This window comes from Lissotriton helveticus, chromosome 4_2 (genome assembly GCF_964261635.1).
Source record: "Lissotriton helveticus chromosome 4_2, aLisHel1.1, whole genome shotgun sequence".
Taxonomy (NCBI): Eukaryota; Metazoa; Chordata; class Amphibia; order Caudata; family Salamandridae; genus Lissotriton; species Lissotriton helveticus.
The window spans coordinates 5,592,297-5,609,756 of record NC_136064.1 but is presented as its reverse complement, the minus strand read 5'-3'; the positions used below and the strand labels follow the sequence as shown (position 1 = coordinate 5,609,756).

General features: G+C 43.7%; 1 protein-coding gene across 1 annotated transcript in view; it reads left to right on the top strand.

Annotated features, from left to right (window-relative positions):
- Window positions 1-402: 402 nt before the first annotated feature.
- ARHGEF9 (Cdc42 guanine nucleotide exchange factor 9) overlaps window positions 403-17,460 on the top strand; it is a 231,909-nt gene continuing 214,851 nt past the window's right edge. The window contains exon 1 of the mRNA XM_078640104.1: window positions 403-578. Within this exon, the coding sequence (XP_078496230.1) occupies window positions 453-578 (126 nt within the window). The 5' untranslated portion in view covers window positions 403-452. The remainder of the gene's footprint in view (window positions 579-17,460) is intronic.

The following is a 17,460-nucleotide window of genomic DNA, read 5'->3' as shown; positions in this document are numbered from 1 at the left end:
TCATTGCTGGTTCTGCTGTTACATGTTTCATGTGTGTGTTTCCGGTTTGGGTGGCATGTCCCTAACTTGCCTATGTTCTCCCCTCTTTGCAGCTGATCCTTGTGGGTTCTGTTCTAACATGTTACATGTTCATGTGTGTGTTTCCGGTTTGGGTGGCATGTCCCTAACATGCCTTTGTTCTCCCCTTTTTATAGATAATTATTGCGGGTTCTGTTGTTACATGTTTCATGTTTATTGTTGTGTTTCCGGTTTGGGTGGCATTTCCCTAACCTGCCTCTATTCTTCTTTCCTTGCAGCTGTTCATTGCTGGTTCTGTTGTTACTTGTTGCATGTTCATGTGTGTGTTTCCGGTTTTGGTGGCCTGTCCCTAACCTGCCTGTGTTATTCCTTCCTTGCAGCTGATCAGTGCTGGTTCTATTGTGAGTGCTGAGGCAGTATGGGATCACGTCACCATGGCCAACCGGGAGTTGGCATTTAAAGCAGGTGACGTCATCAAGGTCCTGGATGCTTCCAACAAGGACTGGTGGTGGGGTCAGATTGACGACGAGGAGGGATGGTTCCCCGCCAGTTTTGTGAGGGTAAGTTGCTTGTGGCATACTTAATAATTTGATTGTAACTCAGTAACTGTCTCTCTTTTATTAAATATCATACCCATCCATCCATTCAGTCATCGTGCAGGCCCATCCATCTCATATGTTTATGTGTCCATATTCACCCATCCAAACTTCAACCCAAACTCATCCATCCATCCATCCAAACTCATCAGCTGTCTGTTCACACACTTACCCATCCATCTGTACATCCATCCATTCATCTGTCCACCCAAACTCACCAACCTATCTGTACACCCAAACACACCCATCCATCCGTCCATCCACACTCACTAGCCTCTATGTGCTCCCACTCACCCCTTACCCATTCATCCAAACTCATCAGCCTCTCTGTTCACCCACTCACTCCGTTACCCATCCATCAGTCCTCATCAGCCTATTCTGTTCACCCACGCTCACCCACTTATCCATCCATCCACCCATCTGTCCATCCAAACTCGCCAGCCTATCTGTACACCCAAACTCGCCCATCCATCCATCCATCCATCCACGCTTACCAGCCTGTTTGTTCACCCACCCACACACTCATTTACCCATCCATCCGTCCATCCACACTCACCAGCCTGTCTGTTCATCCACCCACACACACATTTACCCATACATCTGTCCACCCATACTCTCCTGCCTCACTGTACACCTACTCACCCTTTACCCATCCATCCAAACTCACCAGCCTATCTATTCACCCACTCACCTTACCAATCTATCTATCGATCCACACTCACCAGCCTATCTGTTCAATCTGTTCACTCAAACTCACCCACTTACCTATCCATCCATCCTTCTACGCTCACCAGCCTATCCACCCACTCACCCCTTACCCATCCATCTGCCCATCCACACTCACTAGCCTATCTGTTCACCCAAACTCACCCACTTACCCATCCATCTGCCCATCCACACTCACTAGCTCATCTCTTCACCCAAGGTCACCCACTCGTCCATCCAATCTCACCCACTCACCCATCCATCCGTCCATCCACACTCACCAGCCTGTCTGTTCACCCACACACACACACATTTACCCATCCATCTGTCCACCCATACTCACCAGCCTGTCTTTTCACCCACCCACACACTCATTTACCCATCCTTCCATACTCACCAGTCTGTTTGTTGACCCACCCACACACTCATTTACCCATCCATCCATAGTCACCAGTCTGTTTGTTCACCCACCCACACACTCATTTGCCCATCCATCCATCCACACTCACCAGCCTGTCTGTTCACCCACCCACACACTCATTTACCCATCCATCCATACTCACCAGCCTGTTTGTTCACCCACCCACACACTCATTTACCCATCCATCCGTCCATCCACACTCACCAGCCTGTCTGTTCACCCACCCACACACTCATTTACCCATCCATCCGTCCATCCACACTCACAAGCCTGTTTGTTCACCCACCCACACACTCATTTACCCATCCATCCGTTCATCCACACTCACTAGCTTATCTCTTCACCCAAGCCCACCCACTTGTTTATCCACACTCACCCACTTACCCATCCATCCGTCCACTCAGACTCACCCATCTATTAACCCATGCCTACGTCGCTATTTTCTCCCTCACTCCTACCCTCATGCTGAAGCTCGCGCTCTGATTTTTGCATAAATGTCTGTGTTTTCCCTCTTTATGATTCTTTCATTTTCCTGTCAAGTTCTCTCTCTCTCTGAACGTGCATCTGGATCTGTGTGATATTTCTACATCATTAAATATTGTAGGACAAATTGTAACTCATGCCCCCGTTCACACTCACCCAGCCTGGCACCTGTTCCTATTTCCAAATTCACCCACTCAATCAATATGGATTTGTATAGCGCGGCCAATCAGCCGTGAGGGTACCAAGCAGCTGATGGCATCACCTCAACCCAGGACATGTTCAGTGCTAGTCTTAGGCCCTATTTAATTTTTGGTGGCATCAGACTTTTCAGGACCTTTGTTACTTCTGCATTTGTGTGCCCGAGCAGCAGGCGAAGGCTCACAAAGAGCCATTTGGGCCCTTACGGTCATTATTTCCCCAAAGCTGAGGGCAATGAGGACTGTAGCACCTCCCTTCAGACCCTTATCAACTTGTCAATATTAAATTAAAAGAACCTCATATGACAGCACATTAGCTCCACCCCCACCCTTCTCTCCTGCCTTCCGGTAGACAAACAGGGGCCGATTCACAGAACTGATATGAGATAAAATCCTAAACTTCCTACTTTTGTTAGTCACAGAAGGCATTTAGTAGTAGTAAAGTTAGGACTCCTAACCTTACTACTACTAAACTGCGATAAAATCCTACACTTACTACTTTTTGTATTCATAGAAGGCATTTAGCAGTAGTAAAGTTAGGACTCCTCACGGCTGATTGGCCGCGCTCTACAAATCCAGATTGATTGATTGATGATCAACCTCCGAGAAGTTGAGGGCCTTGGATGGAGAATGAGAAGTTCTCCAGAGGAGGTTGAGAGATGGTTTGGCTAAATTCATCATTAACTGAAGACACTGAGACAAAACAGGGTACATAAGGTAGAACAGTTTATTAATTGTCTTCTTGATTTTCCATACTACTGTTTGGGAAAAGTGGCAGATGTTAAAGTGCAGATGGTGACCCCAATGTGACCAAAAGTATAAAGGCCCTTAGAGGGAATGCACGGCTCGAATACGACCAGGGCTTCTACAAGGCAAATGTTGACAATTATATCAGCTGGGATCTACCCAAGTGAATATATGCTTTATGTGCTAGATGGGGATGCTCCCTATTTTTGTTTAAACACGTGTTCTTCGGGGCCAGGATCCTGCAAGTTTAAGTAAGCATGCATGTTCCTTCTGCGCCATCTCTTCAGATCCGGAACCCAAGTGGATCAAGAAGTTAAAAGACAAGATAGAGATTTTTTATGCAAATGCTTGCTGGTTACAGCGATGTGTGGTCAGAACTGTTGTCTCGGCCATGGTTTACATGTCCAACATCCACAGTTGTAGGTCAATTTAGGAAAGTCCAGCACAGAGCTCTTCACCTGAGACTTCCAGCGATTGCAGGTCTACCTGAGTAGCTGGTGGTATTTCAGTTCAGAATCAGGTCTCTTTGTCACCAGGGTGGACACACACATCATGAGGAGGGAGGTGGTTGCTTGGCACACACTCTAAACACCTACGGTTTTGCACGCCCCAACCAATTTCCCACTAAATTATGTAAACGTGTGAAAGAGTTTTCAAAGCTTTAGGTGTAGCTGATCAATATTGATAATTATTGTAGGAAGCTGGCTCTATATAATGCACTAAAGAAGGACACTGTTTAGAGAGTCCAGTGGATCCCCAATTGGTTCACAGAGGCTAAAGTAGATAATACTAATGCTCTCTTTTGTGGTAGTGTGAGGGAGCAGTTAGGTTTATCAGAGGGTTGTGCTAAACATTTGTTGTACTCACAGAGGCAATAATTGAGACGCGCACTCGAAGAATGAATCTGAGACCAAATTATATTTTGCAAAACCAAGAATTTTGCTCAAAAGTAAGTATTGTTTTTGTTAGCAATTTTTACAACTAAGTAAAACGTTTCAAAGGAGTGTGCCTATACGCACAATGCAATCCTATGGAAAGAAAAGTCATATATGCATATCAGTAAGTATAGTCGGTTTTAGGAGGTTCACGTTCTGGGTTCTAGGTTCGAATTGGGCCAAGGTCTAAAGTACTACCAGTAGTTCTTTGGGCACAGCCCGGGTTTAGTCGGGAGCAGGGTGCTGGTAAGGTTGGTAGCTGTGCATTACAGAGAAAGGGGTCAACTGAGAGCAGGCTGCACAGGGGGAGTTGAGGACATGTCAGAGAGCTCCCAAATGGGGGATTGGGTCGCAAGGGGTCTTGGAAAAAATACACCTTGCCGTTAGGGACAAACAGCTGGCAGGTGCTAAATCAGGACAGCTGGGCTGTTCACGAAGTGGGTCTCCATGATGCTGATATCCCTCGATGGCTGCTTGGTCACGGTGCTGTGAGAATCCGAATTGGACTCTCGCTGTCAGTGGTTGTTGCAGGGCATCCTGGTACCCAGGGGGTTGGTGCTTCACGGCTCCGGTTGGTCCTTGTGCCTTCACACTCGGGAGAGGCAGATCTGATCTTTCATACCACAAGTACCTTATCCTGGTAGTCTGCGACGTTGGTCATTTCGGGGAGCTGCAAGGCAGTGGACCGGACTCTGCTAGTCCCTTCTTGCGAACTGCAGGGGAGTAGTAGCTCCTCTACTCGAAGGGAGATTGTAGGTGATTTTTGAAGTGCTGGCAGGCTACCAAAGGGTATGGTCGGTCTCCAGCTTGCGGTACGCGTCACTCTGTCGCAACTGTTGAGAGAGTTGCAAGCAGGCAAGGTTTCGCGCTAAAAAGTTCTCATCTCTTCTGCAGTTCTGCACAGGCAGTGACTCTTATTCGTCCTTCTTCACTTGATCCTTCCAATATGAGTTCTTGGGTTCAGGGGTGTCATCTTAAATACTCAATTTAGGGGCATTACGGGAGTGACAGGTAGTAGGTAATGGGCTACCAATTTTATAGGGTGTCTACACACTCTATATGACCACTTTCTGTGGGAAGAGGAATAACCCTAGACCTAGAAGGCTAATTCCGTCCAAAGCAAGATGGAGGGATCTGAAATGGTAGTGTCAACATCAGCTAGTCCACCTTAGGGGTGGTGTGGGCTCGGTGTGGGCACACATCCTAATCTTACTAATTTTCCCACCTGTCTTGCCACTGAAAAGTGGGGTCAGGACAGGGGGGTGGCATCTCCACTATATGGAGAGGCCTGGGTTGCATAACAAAGATGGCAGGGCCTTTGAAGCTTCCTGCCCTGGAGCCTGGAATGCAGTTCCTGCATGGAGGAGGTGAAAACACCTCTGCCCAGAGCAGGCTTTGTTCCCAACCTTTCAGAGTGATGGCTCTCTCCTCAGGAGTTCAGAAACTTGTCTAGGGTGGCTGACTAGTCGAGACCAGTCAGTCAACACACTACTGGTCGTAGGTTTTCAGGGGGCACCTCTAAGGTGCCCTTTTGGTGCATTTCTTAATAAATCCAACACTGGCTTCAGCATGGGTTTATTAAGGCAAGATGTTTGGTACCAAGCATCTGGGGTACAGTGAAGCCATCATGTAGCTGAGGAACTCGTAATCGCGAGTGTCCAGCCCACATACTTGTTATGGCTTCCCTGTGCACTTGATATCCAAGAATGGACTTAGATGTCACAGGAACACATCCGCTGACGCAGATATGCCCACACATGGGGTATAATGCACCCTGCCTTAGGGCTGTGAGGCCTGCTGTAGGGGTGATTTTCCTATACCCCGCTTCGTGCTTTGCAGGCATGGCACACAGGAATGGGTGCCATCTCAGCTTTTTTCTCTGCACCAAGACATGCAGGCTGCAATTTCAGCTTGCATGAGCTCGGTGAGGGGTCCCTTCGAATGGCACAATTTGTACTGCAGCCCTTAGAGACCCTCTTTATTCCCAATGCCCTAGGTACTAAGGATACCATTCACTAGGGACTAACTTGGAGTCTAAAGTAGTGCCAGTGTTTTTAACAATGGTACAGTTTTAGGGAGAGAAGACTGGGACTGGGGACCTGGTTAGCAAGAACCCAGTGCACTTTCAGTCAAAGTTGCATCAGATACCAGGCAAATAGTGGGGTGGGGGGAGGCCGGTAAACATGCCAAAATGGGCTCTCTCCTACAATTATTATTTTTAAAAACCCTGTCCTCTGTAACTTCATACAGTGTAATAGATTGTATCGACTCTATGCCTTTCTAGAATAGTAACATATGTAATAAATTCCCTTGCCACCCAGAAACAGTGGCATAGATTATAAAGACATTCCACACTGGAATAGCGACATGGGTGTTATGGGACTCTGCCAGACAGTGGCATTGGTTATAAGGGCTGTAAAGAATAACATATTTTTGTAGTGGGCTGCCATTTTGTCCGTCTCTGTATGCTGCAACACTGCTATTCAGTTTCACATCGCCGTGGTCCCCCCCCATAAAACAATGTAAAATAGTTTAGACTCAAGTGGCTTATTTACCTTTCTCATAAGGCCATGGTATATTGCTACATGAAAAGCACCAGTGGCATTGATGTTAAATGTGTTCTGAGTGCTGGGGATTACTCTGGGCCACAATCCAGTCCATCATTTGTGTTGTCTATGGTGCCACCTCAGACTTGAACCAGTCCTATGTAAATTAGCCTTGGTTCAGCTCCAATGAGAACAGTCCAGTCCAACCTGCCTTCTGAATGGGAGCACAAGCAACCTCAGATTGGTTCTGGTCTTTTTGGGCCTCGTCAGTAGGGCGCAGCTTGAGTGCGATGCACAGTGAGCAAGAGACCCATACCTGGGCATACCTGTCACTCCAGAAATTGAGGAGTAAGTCATGAGTACTACAAGAGGAAACATTTCAAAATCTTTGTGAATTGGCCCATCAGTATCTCATCCGCTCTTAAAGCGCGACAACAGCTAAGAAGTGGCTGGCGGCCAAGGCTCTCCATTCCTCGTCACCTTCCTTCTGGGACCACTCCAGTGGCCTGACATGTTTCGGCCTTAGCAAAACCTGTTTTTCAATGCATCTTGATAAGTTTTCTGATTCTCATCTGTGTTTTTATGGTCTCTGCTGCTATAAGGCTCTCTCCATCTGTTAACAATTTATGTGAGCGCCTTGCAAGGCCCCAAGGACGCCATGTTTTGTATGCGCGGCACCTGAATCTTTCAACTATTGGCCAAGGCTTCATCAATCTTCTGAACCACTTTAGAATATTTAATCACAAGAAAATATATGTGTTAACAATATTGATTATAACGTTGGAGGCACTTGGTTCTGCGGTATCTCGTGGTGGGGGATTTATATAATGTGTCCTTGCTTTGCAAACAAAATTTAAAAGAATGATCCTTTAGGCAACTCACTATATAACCTAACAAGATTATTGGCCTTGTACTTTTTTTTTAATATAATTTTTTTTTCATAAGGCTTCACCGTGAAAATAAAAAGTGATACTTTCTTTGAAATTATTTCTATTATTCAGTCCATTTGGGGGATTTCCCGCCCCTCCACCTTCAAACCACACATTTTTGGCAGCGGTCCCCTACTCTATAAAATATGACAGAGGAGCTGGAGAGACAGCTGGTGGGAAGGAGAGCTCTTTAATTATACATAGATGCTGGAATGCAAGACAGGAAAAAACGGAGTTCTTTGGAAACCCGGACGACTAATCACAGCTTGTGGCACTTCAGTAGTCACGCATGAAATTTGCCTCGCCATCTTTCAGGAATAAAATGCTGCCAATAGGCTGCCCAGTAATGTTACAAAAACTGTTTTTTTTGTACAAACCTGCAGTGAAGGTGATGTTGATAGTTTACACATTTATAGGGCATCTGTCTCAATATCACGTTTGATACCTGTAGGACAATAATTGCATTTAATAATATTCAAAGCTCGTTCGCACATAATTTCTTGTAAGGGCAGGAGGATGTTCTCTGCTAAAGCAATAGGCTGTGATTTTGGGGCAAGAATTCACCATTCTCTATGCAGAAACCAGCAGTATCTGTGATTTTCTTGCTTTTAGTTGTTTTTCCTCTATGTGGCATGCACGCGAGAGTCTTCGCGCCAAGCAACTGGCAAAGCTCGGACAGTCTAAGTTCTTTGTCGAATGAGCAGTCTGGTGTCCTTTCTTTTTATGTATGAAATTCAACAACCTAGGCAATCATTTCTAAATACTCAAGCATATAGTGTCAATAAGAGAGAGGATATCAAAAGAACATATAGTCAGCAATGCAACAATTTATTAACACAATAAAGAGTGAAAAACACAATAATAAATAGTTGATAGCTAGTTATCGTCAATCAACTATCACAGGTCATAATTAGATTAGCATAAAAATTGTCAAAACACACAATAAAAAATAAGTTTAAAAAAAGGGCAGACAAATAAGACAAACAAAATGCAATAACATAAGTTAATATTCAAGAGTGGCAAAAGATATTTCTCGACGCGCGTTTCGGCGACCTGCGCCTTCTTCTGGAGTAGCCACGAAATATCTATAAAAAATCAATAGCATAACATAGGTAGTATATTATTAATCAGTCTATTTACAGTTCAACAAATTATCAATTGTTCTATTATCATGTTTGACAAGATAAAATCACTGATTATGACATTATTCTATATCTAACAACAGTTCTAATGACCTCTCTCAAGTTCACACACCGAGTTAATAATGTGCAAATATTGTCAACAAAATTCTAATAACATTTGACAAGTTCATTTCAACGCTCTAATATATTTAAGGACAGGGTGATACAATTGTTAGTATAATAACTAACAATGACCCGTCACATAAAGTGGACAGACTGCTGTCAGTCAGTCTATTCTTTATGTAGTTTATTTTATTTCGAGGGTTTTCTAATTTATTAGCTAGATAGCTTTTTTAGTTACAAATCTTAGATACTTACTACCAAAGCAGTTTATCGAGGGTTGTAGCTGTATCCTGTAAGTCACGTGTTGTAAACTACAGGAAAGATGGCAGATTTTTAATTTACTTATTTTATTTTGTATATGTAACATAAAAGTTACATCAAGGATAACTGGATTTAATGAAAAGACAGATCGACTTACAATATAAAGTGGTTAGAAAAATACACTGGTTTCATACAGGGCAAAGTTACATTGGTGTAGGCTCATAGCGATTAAGTCCTGTAATGCATGTTTTAGATAAAATGTTGTCTTCAAAGTCGAATCTATGGATAAGAATGGTATTTCAAGTTCAGATGTCCAATGAACGAAAGCAATCATGGTTCTTTATAGATAGGAGAAAACAGCATTTCATTCGGGGAAGACAGCATTTCATATACTGAATACACCATTGGAAATGGTGAAGATGAGCAATAAGGAAACATCGTAGTGAACTTTATATTTCATTGTTTATAATAGATGGATATATTCATTTGTCTTTATGATGGATCGCGATTCATCGATAGTAATATTAAAAACTGCTTTTTAAGCAAAAATAAACAACGTGTTTATTCTCCTATTCTCTATAAAATCATAACTTTATGAATAGATAGCAGGTCTAAATTACCAATAAGTAAGGTAACATATTCACCTCGAAGATGTATAAGCACATTGTTTTCTATAACGCCGAAGTAGCTATGATGCGAAGTAACAAGGTAAAGTGACGAGATCTAAAGAGTCCAGAAAAAATAAAAAATACATTTTAACTACAGATATAAAAAGTAAAGATTATCCTAAACAAGCAAGATATGTACTAACTGATGATTTACCTTTATAAAGAATAAAGAAAGCGAAGGTTAAGCCTCCTGGTCGCTGATTTAGATGAAGTATATATCTGATGAATTCGGCAATAATTTCAGACCTCCGAATATGAGGTAATCGGTTAATGTTTACGATACGAACATCTGAAAAATAAGCAGTAAACATAAACGCCATATCAGAAAACCGTGTTTGTAGCATACGATATGCAGGTCGGTTTAGACATCTGACAGCGTGTATATTTACCGAATAGGTGTAGATTACAGCCGACCAGGGGCAGTCCACGGCTCGGGGCTCTCACAGCTAGAGTTTGCAGGAACTGAAAGGGCTCGTCGGGCGTGCGGTATGGATATATACGGTGGAACAATGTCTAACACCTGAGTATTCCTTCAAACGATCGAAGTGATCTTACAAACGACCGGGACGGCTACAAAAAACCGGAAGTGTGAACGATAGCTCACATGGTTTGAATTACCATTACAAACGAACGAAGTGATCCTACAAACGATCAGGATGGCTACAAAAAATCCGGAAATACAAAAAATCGGACAGTCTAAGTTCTTTGTCGAATGAGGAGTCTGGTGTCCTTTCTTTTTATAAAATATATTTCTTGTGCTTTATAGAATTGTACATTGGACTCAACAAGACAGCAATCTAGTATATAAAGAGAAAACATTGAAAAAAGTTATCATGAAAAGAAAGTCCACATTGCAATGATATAGTTAAAGTACCTATCTAAGAAACTTAGTGCTAAAAAATAAAAACAAATAGTGTTGGTAATGTGCTGTACATCCTCAGTACTAGTTGTTTATTGTCAGCATATAACCAACAATGTTTCAGACAGTCCAACAACAGTCTAGGAACATCAGCCTGGGCTTCTCAAGGGTCTTTAAACTGCCTTTTTTCTGTAAACCATCCTCTCCAACCCAGCTAAATACAATTTTTGTCTCCCAAGTCTACGCTCAACTTTGATTTTTTTTCTCCAATCCTAAAGTACCAATAACTTGCCTCATATGAACCTTAGTTAAAAAGCATCTCTTTCTGCCTCACCACATCAGGGAAGCCAATTAACTCTTCCATATAAATTTCTTTTATCCATCACTAAGAGTCTCCACATAAAATCAGAAAGAAGACCTTTCAAAGCTCCTTTTCATGCCGGGTGATGAGTCGCCCACTTCTCCTACAGATAGAGATGACAACGATAAGATACTAATGGCTCACCCTGCCGTCAACTACAAATAAGCACCTTTCATCAGTTGTACGACGCAACCACGCTTTCTTTTCCCACGCTTTCCTGAACAACGCGGGCGGAACAACGAATGCGTCTGAAGTACACTTTCCATTTGCAATGCAATTCATTACAAAGATTTGCTTTAGGGGGACGCTGGACTTTGGAATAGTACATTTTACTATTCCAACTCCAGTCCCCGTAACAGTAGGGAAAGCGTTGGACGTTAAAGTCCCACGCCACTTTACCTAACACATGTCGTTGTAACAACTTGCACTGTATACATGCATACATATTGTTACGTCTCCCCCTCTTCTATCCTTCTCTTCCATATGTACCATTAGAACTCTTTCTTCATATGTCCTAATACCAATATTTTTGTTTTTCCATATTAACCATGAGTTTTTTTATTCCTGCTGTACTTTTAAAAGCCATCTTATTTCCGCAAGAGCCAATTTTTGTCATATCCATAATGACTAAGCCATCTGCATAAAGCAGTCAGGAAAAATGGCGCCAACCCATCTTGGGGAAAAGGAGGCTGACCCTTTCAGGGTTTCGGAAAGATCTCTTGGGTATAAAGCGAACACACAACCGTGATGTAAACCATTCCGTATCTCAATACTGTCAGATAAAGTTCCATCCTTATGTTATTCTACTTGCGCCCAATTCTTCTGGTGGTGTTCCTTGAGCATACTTAGCAGCCTCCCTGGCATCCCTAACTTACCTAATTTACCCATAGAATCTCACGGTTAACCAAATCACAGGTCGCCTGAAAGTCTACGAAGCAGCAGCAGAGATTTATTTTAAGATCACTTGCCTTCCTCTCAATAGCATATAAACTGAAGCAGTGATCTTTAGTCAAATGTCCTGCTCTGAAGCCAGCCTGCTCCCTTGTCGTCGGACCAATCTTTCATCTTTTTAGGATTAATTTACTAAAAACGCTTTCCTCTATAAGTCTATAATCCTTTGACTTGATTTATTTTTACTTGTTAATTTACATTTAATATCCCTTGTACTATTTCTCGGTTGTGGAGATATAATGTTGGTGGTCTTGCATTTAGGTGCATGTAAAACCAAATCACATGAGTAAAACAGTACGTTCTTCTTTGTTTGTCCTGTCTTTCGTACGTCTTAGTATGTTTCTAACAGAAGGTCTGGCAGATTCATGATATAGATGTTGAGAAGTAGGTGTCTTCGCTTTTCTCTGCATGTAATGGTAATTTTTTCCATTTTGTAGGTACTGCATCCAAATCTAGGGGCTCATTATGATAGCGGATAATCCGCATACTCCGGGCTGGCGGAAGCCACCGCCGGCCCTGAGTATGCGGATTATCCGCCGCAGTGACTTGGAAGACCCACCGCCAGATCAGGATGGCGGTGGGAGTGCATGTGGACCAGCGGCGGACGGCAGGTCCGTCCGCCGCTGATCCGCGGTGTAAGGAGGGATATTTGGTGACGGTGTCTGCAAGACACCGTCAACCAAATCAGGATTTGCACAAACACATGCTTTTCCGCGGCGGATTTTTCGCCGTGGAAAAGCATGTGGACTTTGGCTTTTGGGGGCCCGTTGCGGGCCCCCAGGGTGTCGGGGGGTGGGGGGTGCACATGGGGGGTACCTATGGTACCCCCCAACATTTACATGCACAAAGCGGCAGGCACCGCGCGGTGCCTGCCGCTTTGTGCATTTAAATGTAAAACATGTAGTTTTAACATTGCGGCGGGTGCTGCTTCAAGCAGCACCCGCCGCAATGTTAAAACATACAGGATGTGACCGCCAGGGTGGCGGTCACATCCTGATTTGCACGGAGGGACCGCCGCTGCCCCTGCGGACGGTCCCTCCACCTCTGGGGTGGCGGACGGACGCAAGTCCGTCCGCCATCCTAATCGGCCCCTTAATTTGGACTGATGAACACACATAACGTTCTTAGATCAGATTTACCAGGCGGCGATTGATATTGTATTTTTCCTAAAATCAGTCATAAGCACATCGGGTTTGTAAATGTAAGTGTTGATAAATACGCCAGGAAAGTGGCAAACAGTGGCCCCTTCTTTGCCGCTGCATTATAAGTGTCTCCGTAGGTATTGGAGAATGAAAGATTCGTTTTTGTCAAGACTCATCTAAGGAGTCCTCGATGGAGGGTCACAATCTGTTCTCTAGTCACCCGTTGTTGATATTAGTAAACATGTTTGCATCTTCTCCAATCAGCACATGATGATTCTGTGTCCCTGCATTTAACCCGTTGGCTGCGGGGGTTATTCCCTTGCTGTGCTGGGGAGCGTAGGGGGGTGTGCACAGCGCCCAGGCACTCGTGACGAGCTCAGCTCGTCATGAGCCATGGTGCTCGTGTGCTCATGACGAGCTGAGCTCATCACAACCACACCCGTTTCCTCAGAACTCTCAGCACAGTGGGGGAATTAGCCCCTCGTGTCAGCGTTCTGACCTCTATGACGAGCAGAGCTCGTCATGAGCAAATGGGAACCGTGGTTCATGACGAGCTGAACTCGTCATGAGCATGGGAGGGGTTAAAGGGCCATCAATTGACCAATGTCACAATTGATCTCAAAACCCCAGCTGATGTTATAAAGAAACAAAAATTCTAGAATGCCTTTTGTTGGTGATTGTTAGAGATACAGGACTGGACAAGTTCATGCTTAGTTGTGTTTTTTAATGAATGCTTCGCTGTTGGAATATATTGTCTATCATGGTCTGCCCGAGTCAAAGTCCCCTGACTACCCCAGATACTAAGATGGCAAGTTATGGATATAACTTTCTTGAAAAGTTCTAATACATTGCCTGATACCCCAAATCACACGGGCTTGGTCCACCAGTAATAGACCAGTTTACGGCAAATCTGAATTTTGTGATGAGAGCCGGCAGATGGTGTATTTCCAAAGGGGATAGAGTGACTCCTGAGCCACAGCTACCACTGAGGGCCCTGATTGTAATTCCATCAATGAAAGTCCTTCTATATCTTCATTCAGATTTCGAGAACAAAGGAGAAAGAAAAGAACTCCGCAGTGAGTACGCTTGAGTCGCGCAATGTTGCAGAGTCTTCCCTGAATGCTGGCATTGCTATTTTTAAAAGCATTTCACAATGCAATTGTGCGCAAACCCAGGGGGGTGCAAGGGCTTCTGGGAACGGCGTGTTCTAAAAACAGCCACTGGAAGATAAAAGCGGCAGCACCTTCCCTTGATCTCTTATATAAGCAAACAAAAGCTTCTGAGGCTCCGCAACCCAGCAGACCTGGGAGACGGTCTAATGCTTTGGTTGATGAACCAGAAGTGAGAGATTGTGAATCCGGCTGTCGCTTCCAGTTCATTGTGCGCTGGTGTTTTTACTGTAGGAGGACCACGGAAGAAGCTTGGTTCACGAAAGGAAGTAGCCTTCAGCCGAAGAGATCGCCAGTGTAAACCACACAAGACCATTTTATTTGGAAGGACTTCTGCCCCTTTGGAAGGGGGTATTTTTAAGGATAACACATGTCCTCCTGTAGTGCACCCAACCATGCCAGATCTCATGGCAACTCTGGAAGTCTTGCTGATGGTTCTCCTTGACTGATGGCCATCATTTGATCCTTTGGGTATTATTTTTTAGAATGATTCTGTCCATTGTTTTCACTCATCTGTTATAATGCATTGGATAGTGGCATCTGATTCATTACATTACATGAGTGCACGTAATCGCTAGAATCATTCCGTTCCCAGATCTCAACGGAGAGGCTTCATTTCCATGCTAACTTTGCTTCAATGCATCTCAGAAATCATCTTTCTCGTTTGTGCTGTGGTCATTGTAACTGTCTTCACGTTACTCAATAGCAGATAAAGCAGCTAGAAAGAGGCTCAGTGGTGTTACAGGCATTCTTACTAAACTTACGGCCTGATTACAATCTTGGCAGACAGGGTTACTACGTCACAAATGTGACGAAAACCCTGCCTACTAAATTATAATTCCATAATATCCTATCTAACTTGTAATAGGTCAGACAGGATATCCGTCGTGTTTGGGAGTGAGTATTCCATCCTCCAAGACCATAATCAGCCCCTTAAACTAAAAATAAGATTAATCACACTGGTTGGTTCACTGGTTTCTGCTGAGCAGTGCAACAGTTCCAAAGGAATGTATGACGGTACAACGCGTACCGTTTCAACGCGTGCCTTTACAACGCGTCTTTAACAACGCAAGTCGTTACAACGACTTGCGTTGGGGGCGCAGATAGTGAATAGTATAATTTACTATTCTAACACCAGTCCCCGTGGATGGTAGGGAAGGTGTTGGAATAGTAAATATACTATTCTTTATCCTTTAGCGCCGCCCAGCGCAAGTCGTGGATACGACTTGCGTCGTAAAGGACGCGTCGTAAAAACACTGCGGGGTAACATCAGCGTTGAAAAGGATGTTCCCCGTTCCAAAGCCCTTGGAAGTGCATCAATGCCATTAGTATTCCAAGGGACCCAGGGGCCAATGGGAGGGTGCACCCACTTTCAGCTCTCCAGGGCACTTTGGTATTATAGAAGAAGCCACAGGCACTTTTGTGGTCCCCTCTGTCCTTTTGTATTGTGGATTGCCCTGACGCTAAATGTGTGCATCACAATGTCAAGGAAGCGGTCCCTCATTTGCAGAGAGATTATCCCAAGCAAACGATGAAACCCTTTGTCTCTTGGCGCGTGCCACATTAAAAACTTGTGTGCAGGGGCATAAATGCCTTTTGAATCACATAGAGGTGTCATTCTCCAGGTTCCACAATTTGGGAGAGTTAGTGTAGTATTGAAGAAAGGACGCTTCAAGCCAGGTAGTTTACCACGTAGATTTATTGAGGTGGTAAAGTAGATACATAGACAGGTAAGGTAAGGTAAAGGATTCATGCTCAAGGTAAAGAATTCTCTACATATTTAAGCTGAACATTTCAAAGATTACTGGCACCGAGCCCTACCAGTGACCTCCCACCGGTCGCCCTCTACACCGGTCGCCCTCTACACCTGATGTGCCAGTCTCTGCTTGATTTTCCCTTCTACTGCCTGCATGCCACTTCCAAACACTAACATTCCATCAGGCAGTCATTCTGGCTGAGCAGCAGGATATCACAGTTAGTTAGGACGGTCGAGCTTTCTCAGTTTATAATGTAGTATATCTTTAGTACTACATGTCCTTTTGAAAATCTTTCACAAATGTTTTCTTCCTGACAGTGTTAATTTTTTTGCCTACTACCTGGCCCCTCTCTCTGTTTCTAGTGCTGTATGTTTTAAGACGCCCACTCCCTCAGATGCAATAACATAATCAGGGCCACTGGAATTATGCGGTAGAGGAGGGTGAAATTTTGCAGCAAAGTTGAGTAAATTATGCAGCAAGAAAAGGCAAATTATGCTGTATTATGTGGCATATTTTGTTATAGTATAACTTCTCTATTCAGTCATTTTTAAGTTTGTCTGGCCATTAGTTGTACCTCATTAGTACCAGTTTAACACTCAAATATAGCAATAAGCTTCAGAAAGGTGACCCGTCAACCTTTGCAAAGGGCCTTCAACTGCACAGCAACACAAGTCGGGGCATTTTTACTCACTTTTGAACAAAGTTGAAATATTTTTTGGCTTAAAATCTACATATTATGCCGCAGTTAATGGATTATGTGGCAAATGCGTCAAATCTACAATTATGCGAAAATCGCTGCAGTCACACAATTCAAGTGACCTGGCACATAATTCATTTTCACCTGCGTTCTTTACTGCAGTTGGAGTTTGCTTCGAGGTAAGTAGCGCCACTGAAGTTTTGCAAAGTTTGCGACTTTTTACATTTTAGAAAGTTTGCACAGTTTCTCGATGTTAACCTTCCCCTCTCTGTGCAAATACTTTCTACCACACTGCGAGATCATTTTAACTCCAATCAAATCCATCCACAACGGGAAATGGATACAGACTTTTTCTCTCCATGTTCACCTTTTCTATTTTTCTGTGCACAATGGCAGCTGTATGCCATTTTTTTCAGTAAGCATGCCTTTTGCAACTTATTCTGATGAAGAATTAAAGATTTTCGTGCAAATATTGGAAAGTGTAAAACTTATCAACTTCGTGACGTTTACATTTTTCTATAGAACTTCCAGAACATTGCAAGAAAAAAACATTTCAACTTTGCACACACAGTATGTAGAAGTCTCATTCACTTTTTTGGTGTTTCATTCAATCGCAGGCCACATTTATGCCACTCAGTGGCACTGAGTCTCGAGGCTTACTTGCCATTACTTACCTGCAGCCTCAGCTTTCCTTCAAACATTTGTTTGCACCCAAAGCGGGATTACAGTGGGTGCAAATCACGGCTGTTTGCTCCTGAAAGCGAGGAAAACGTC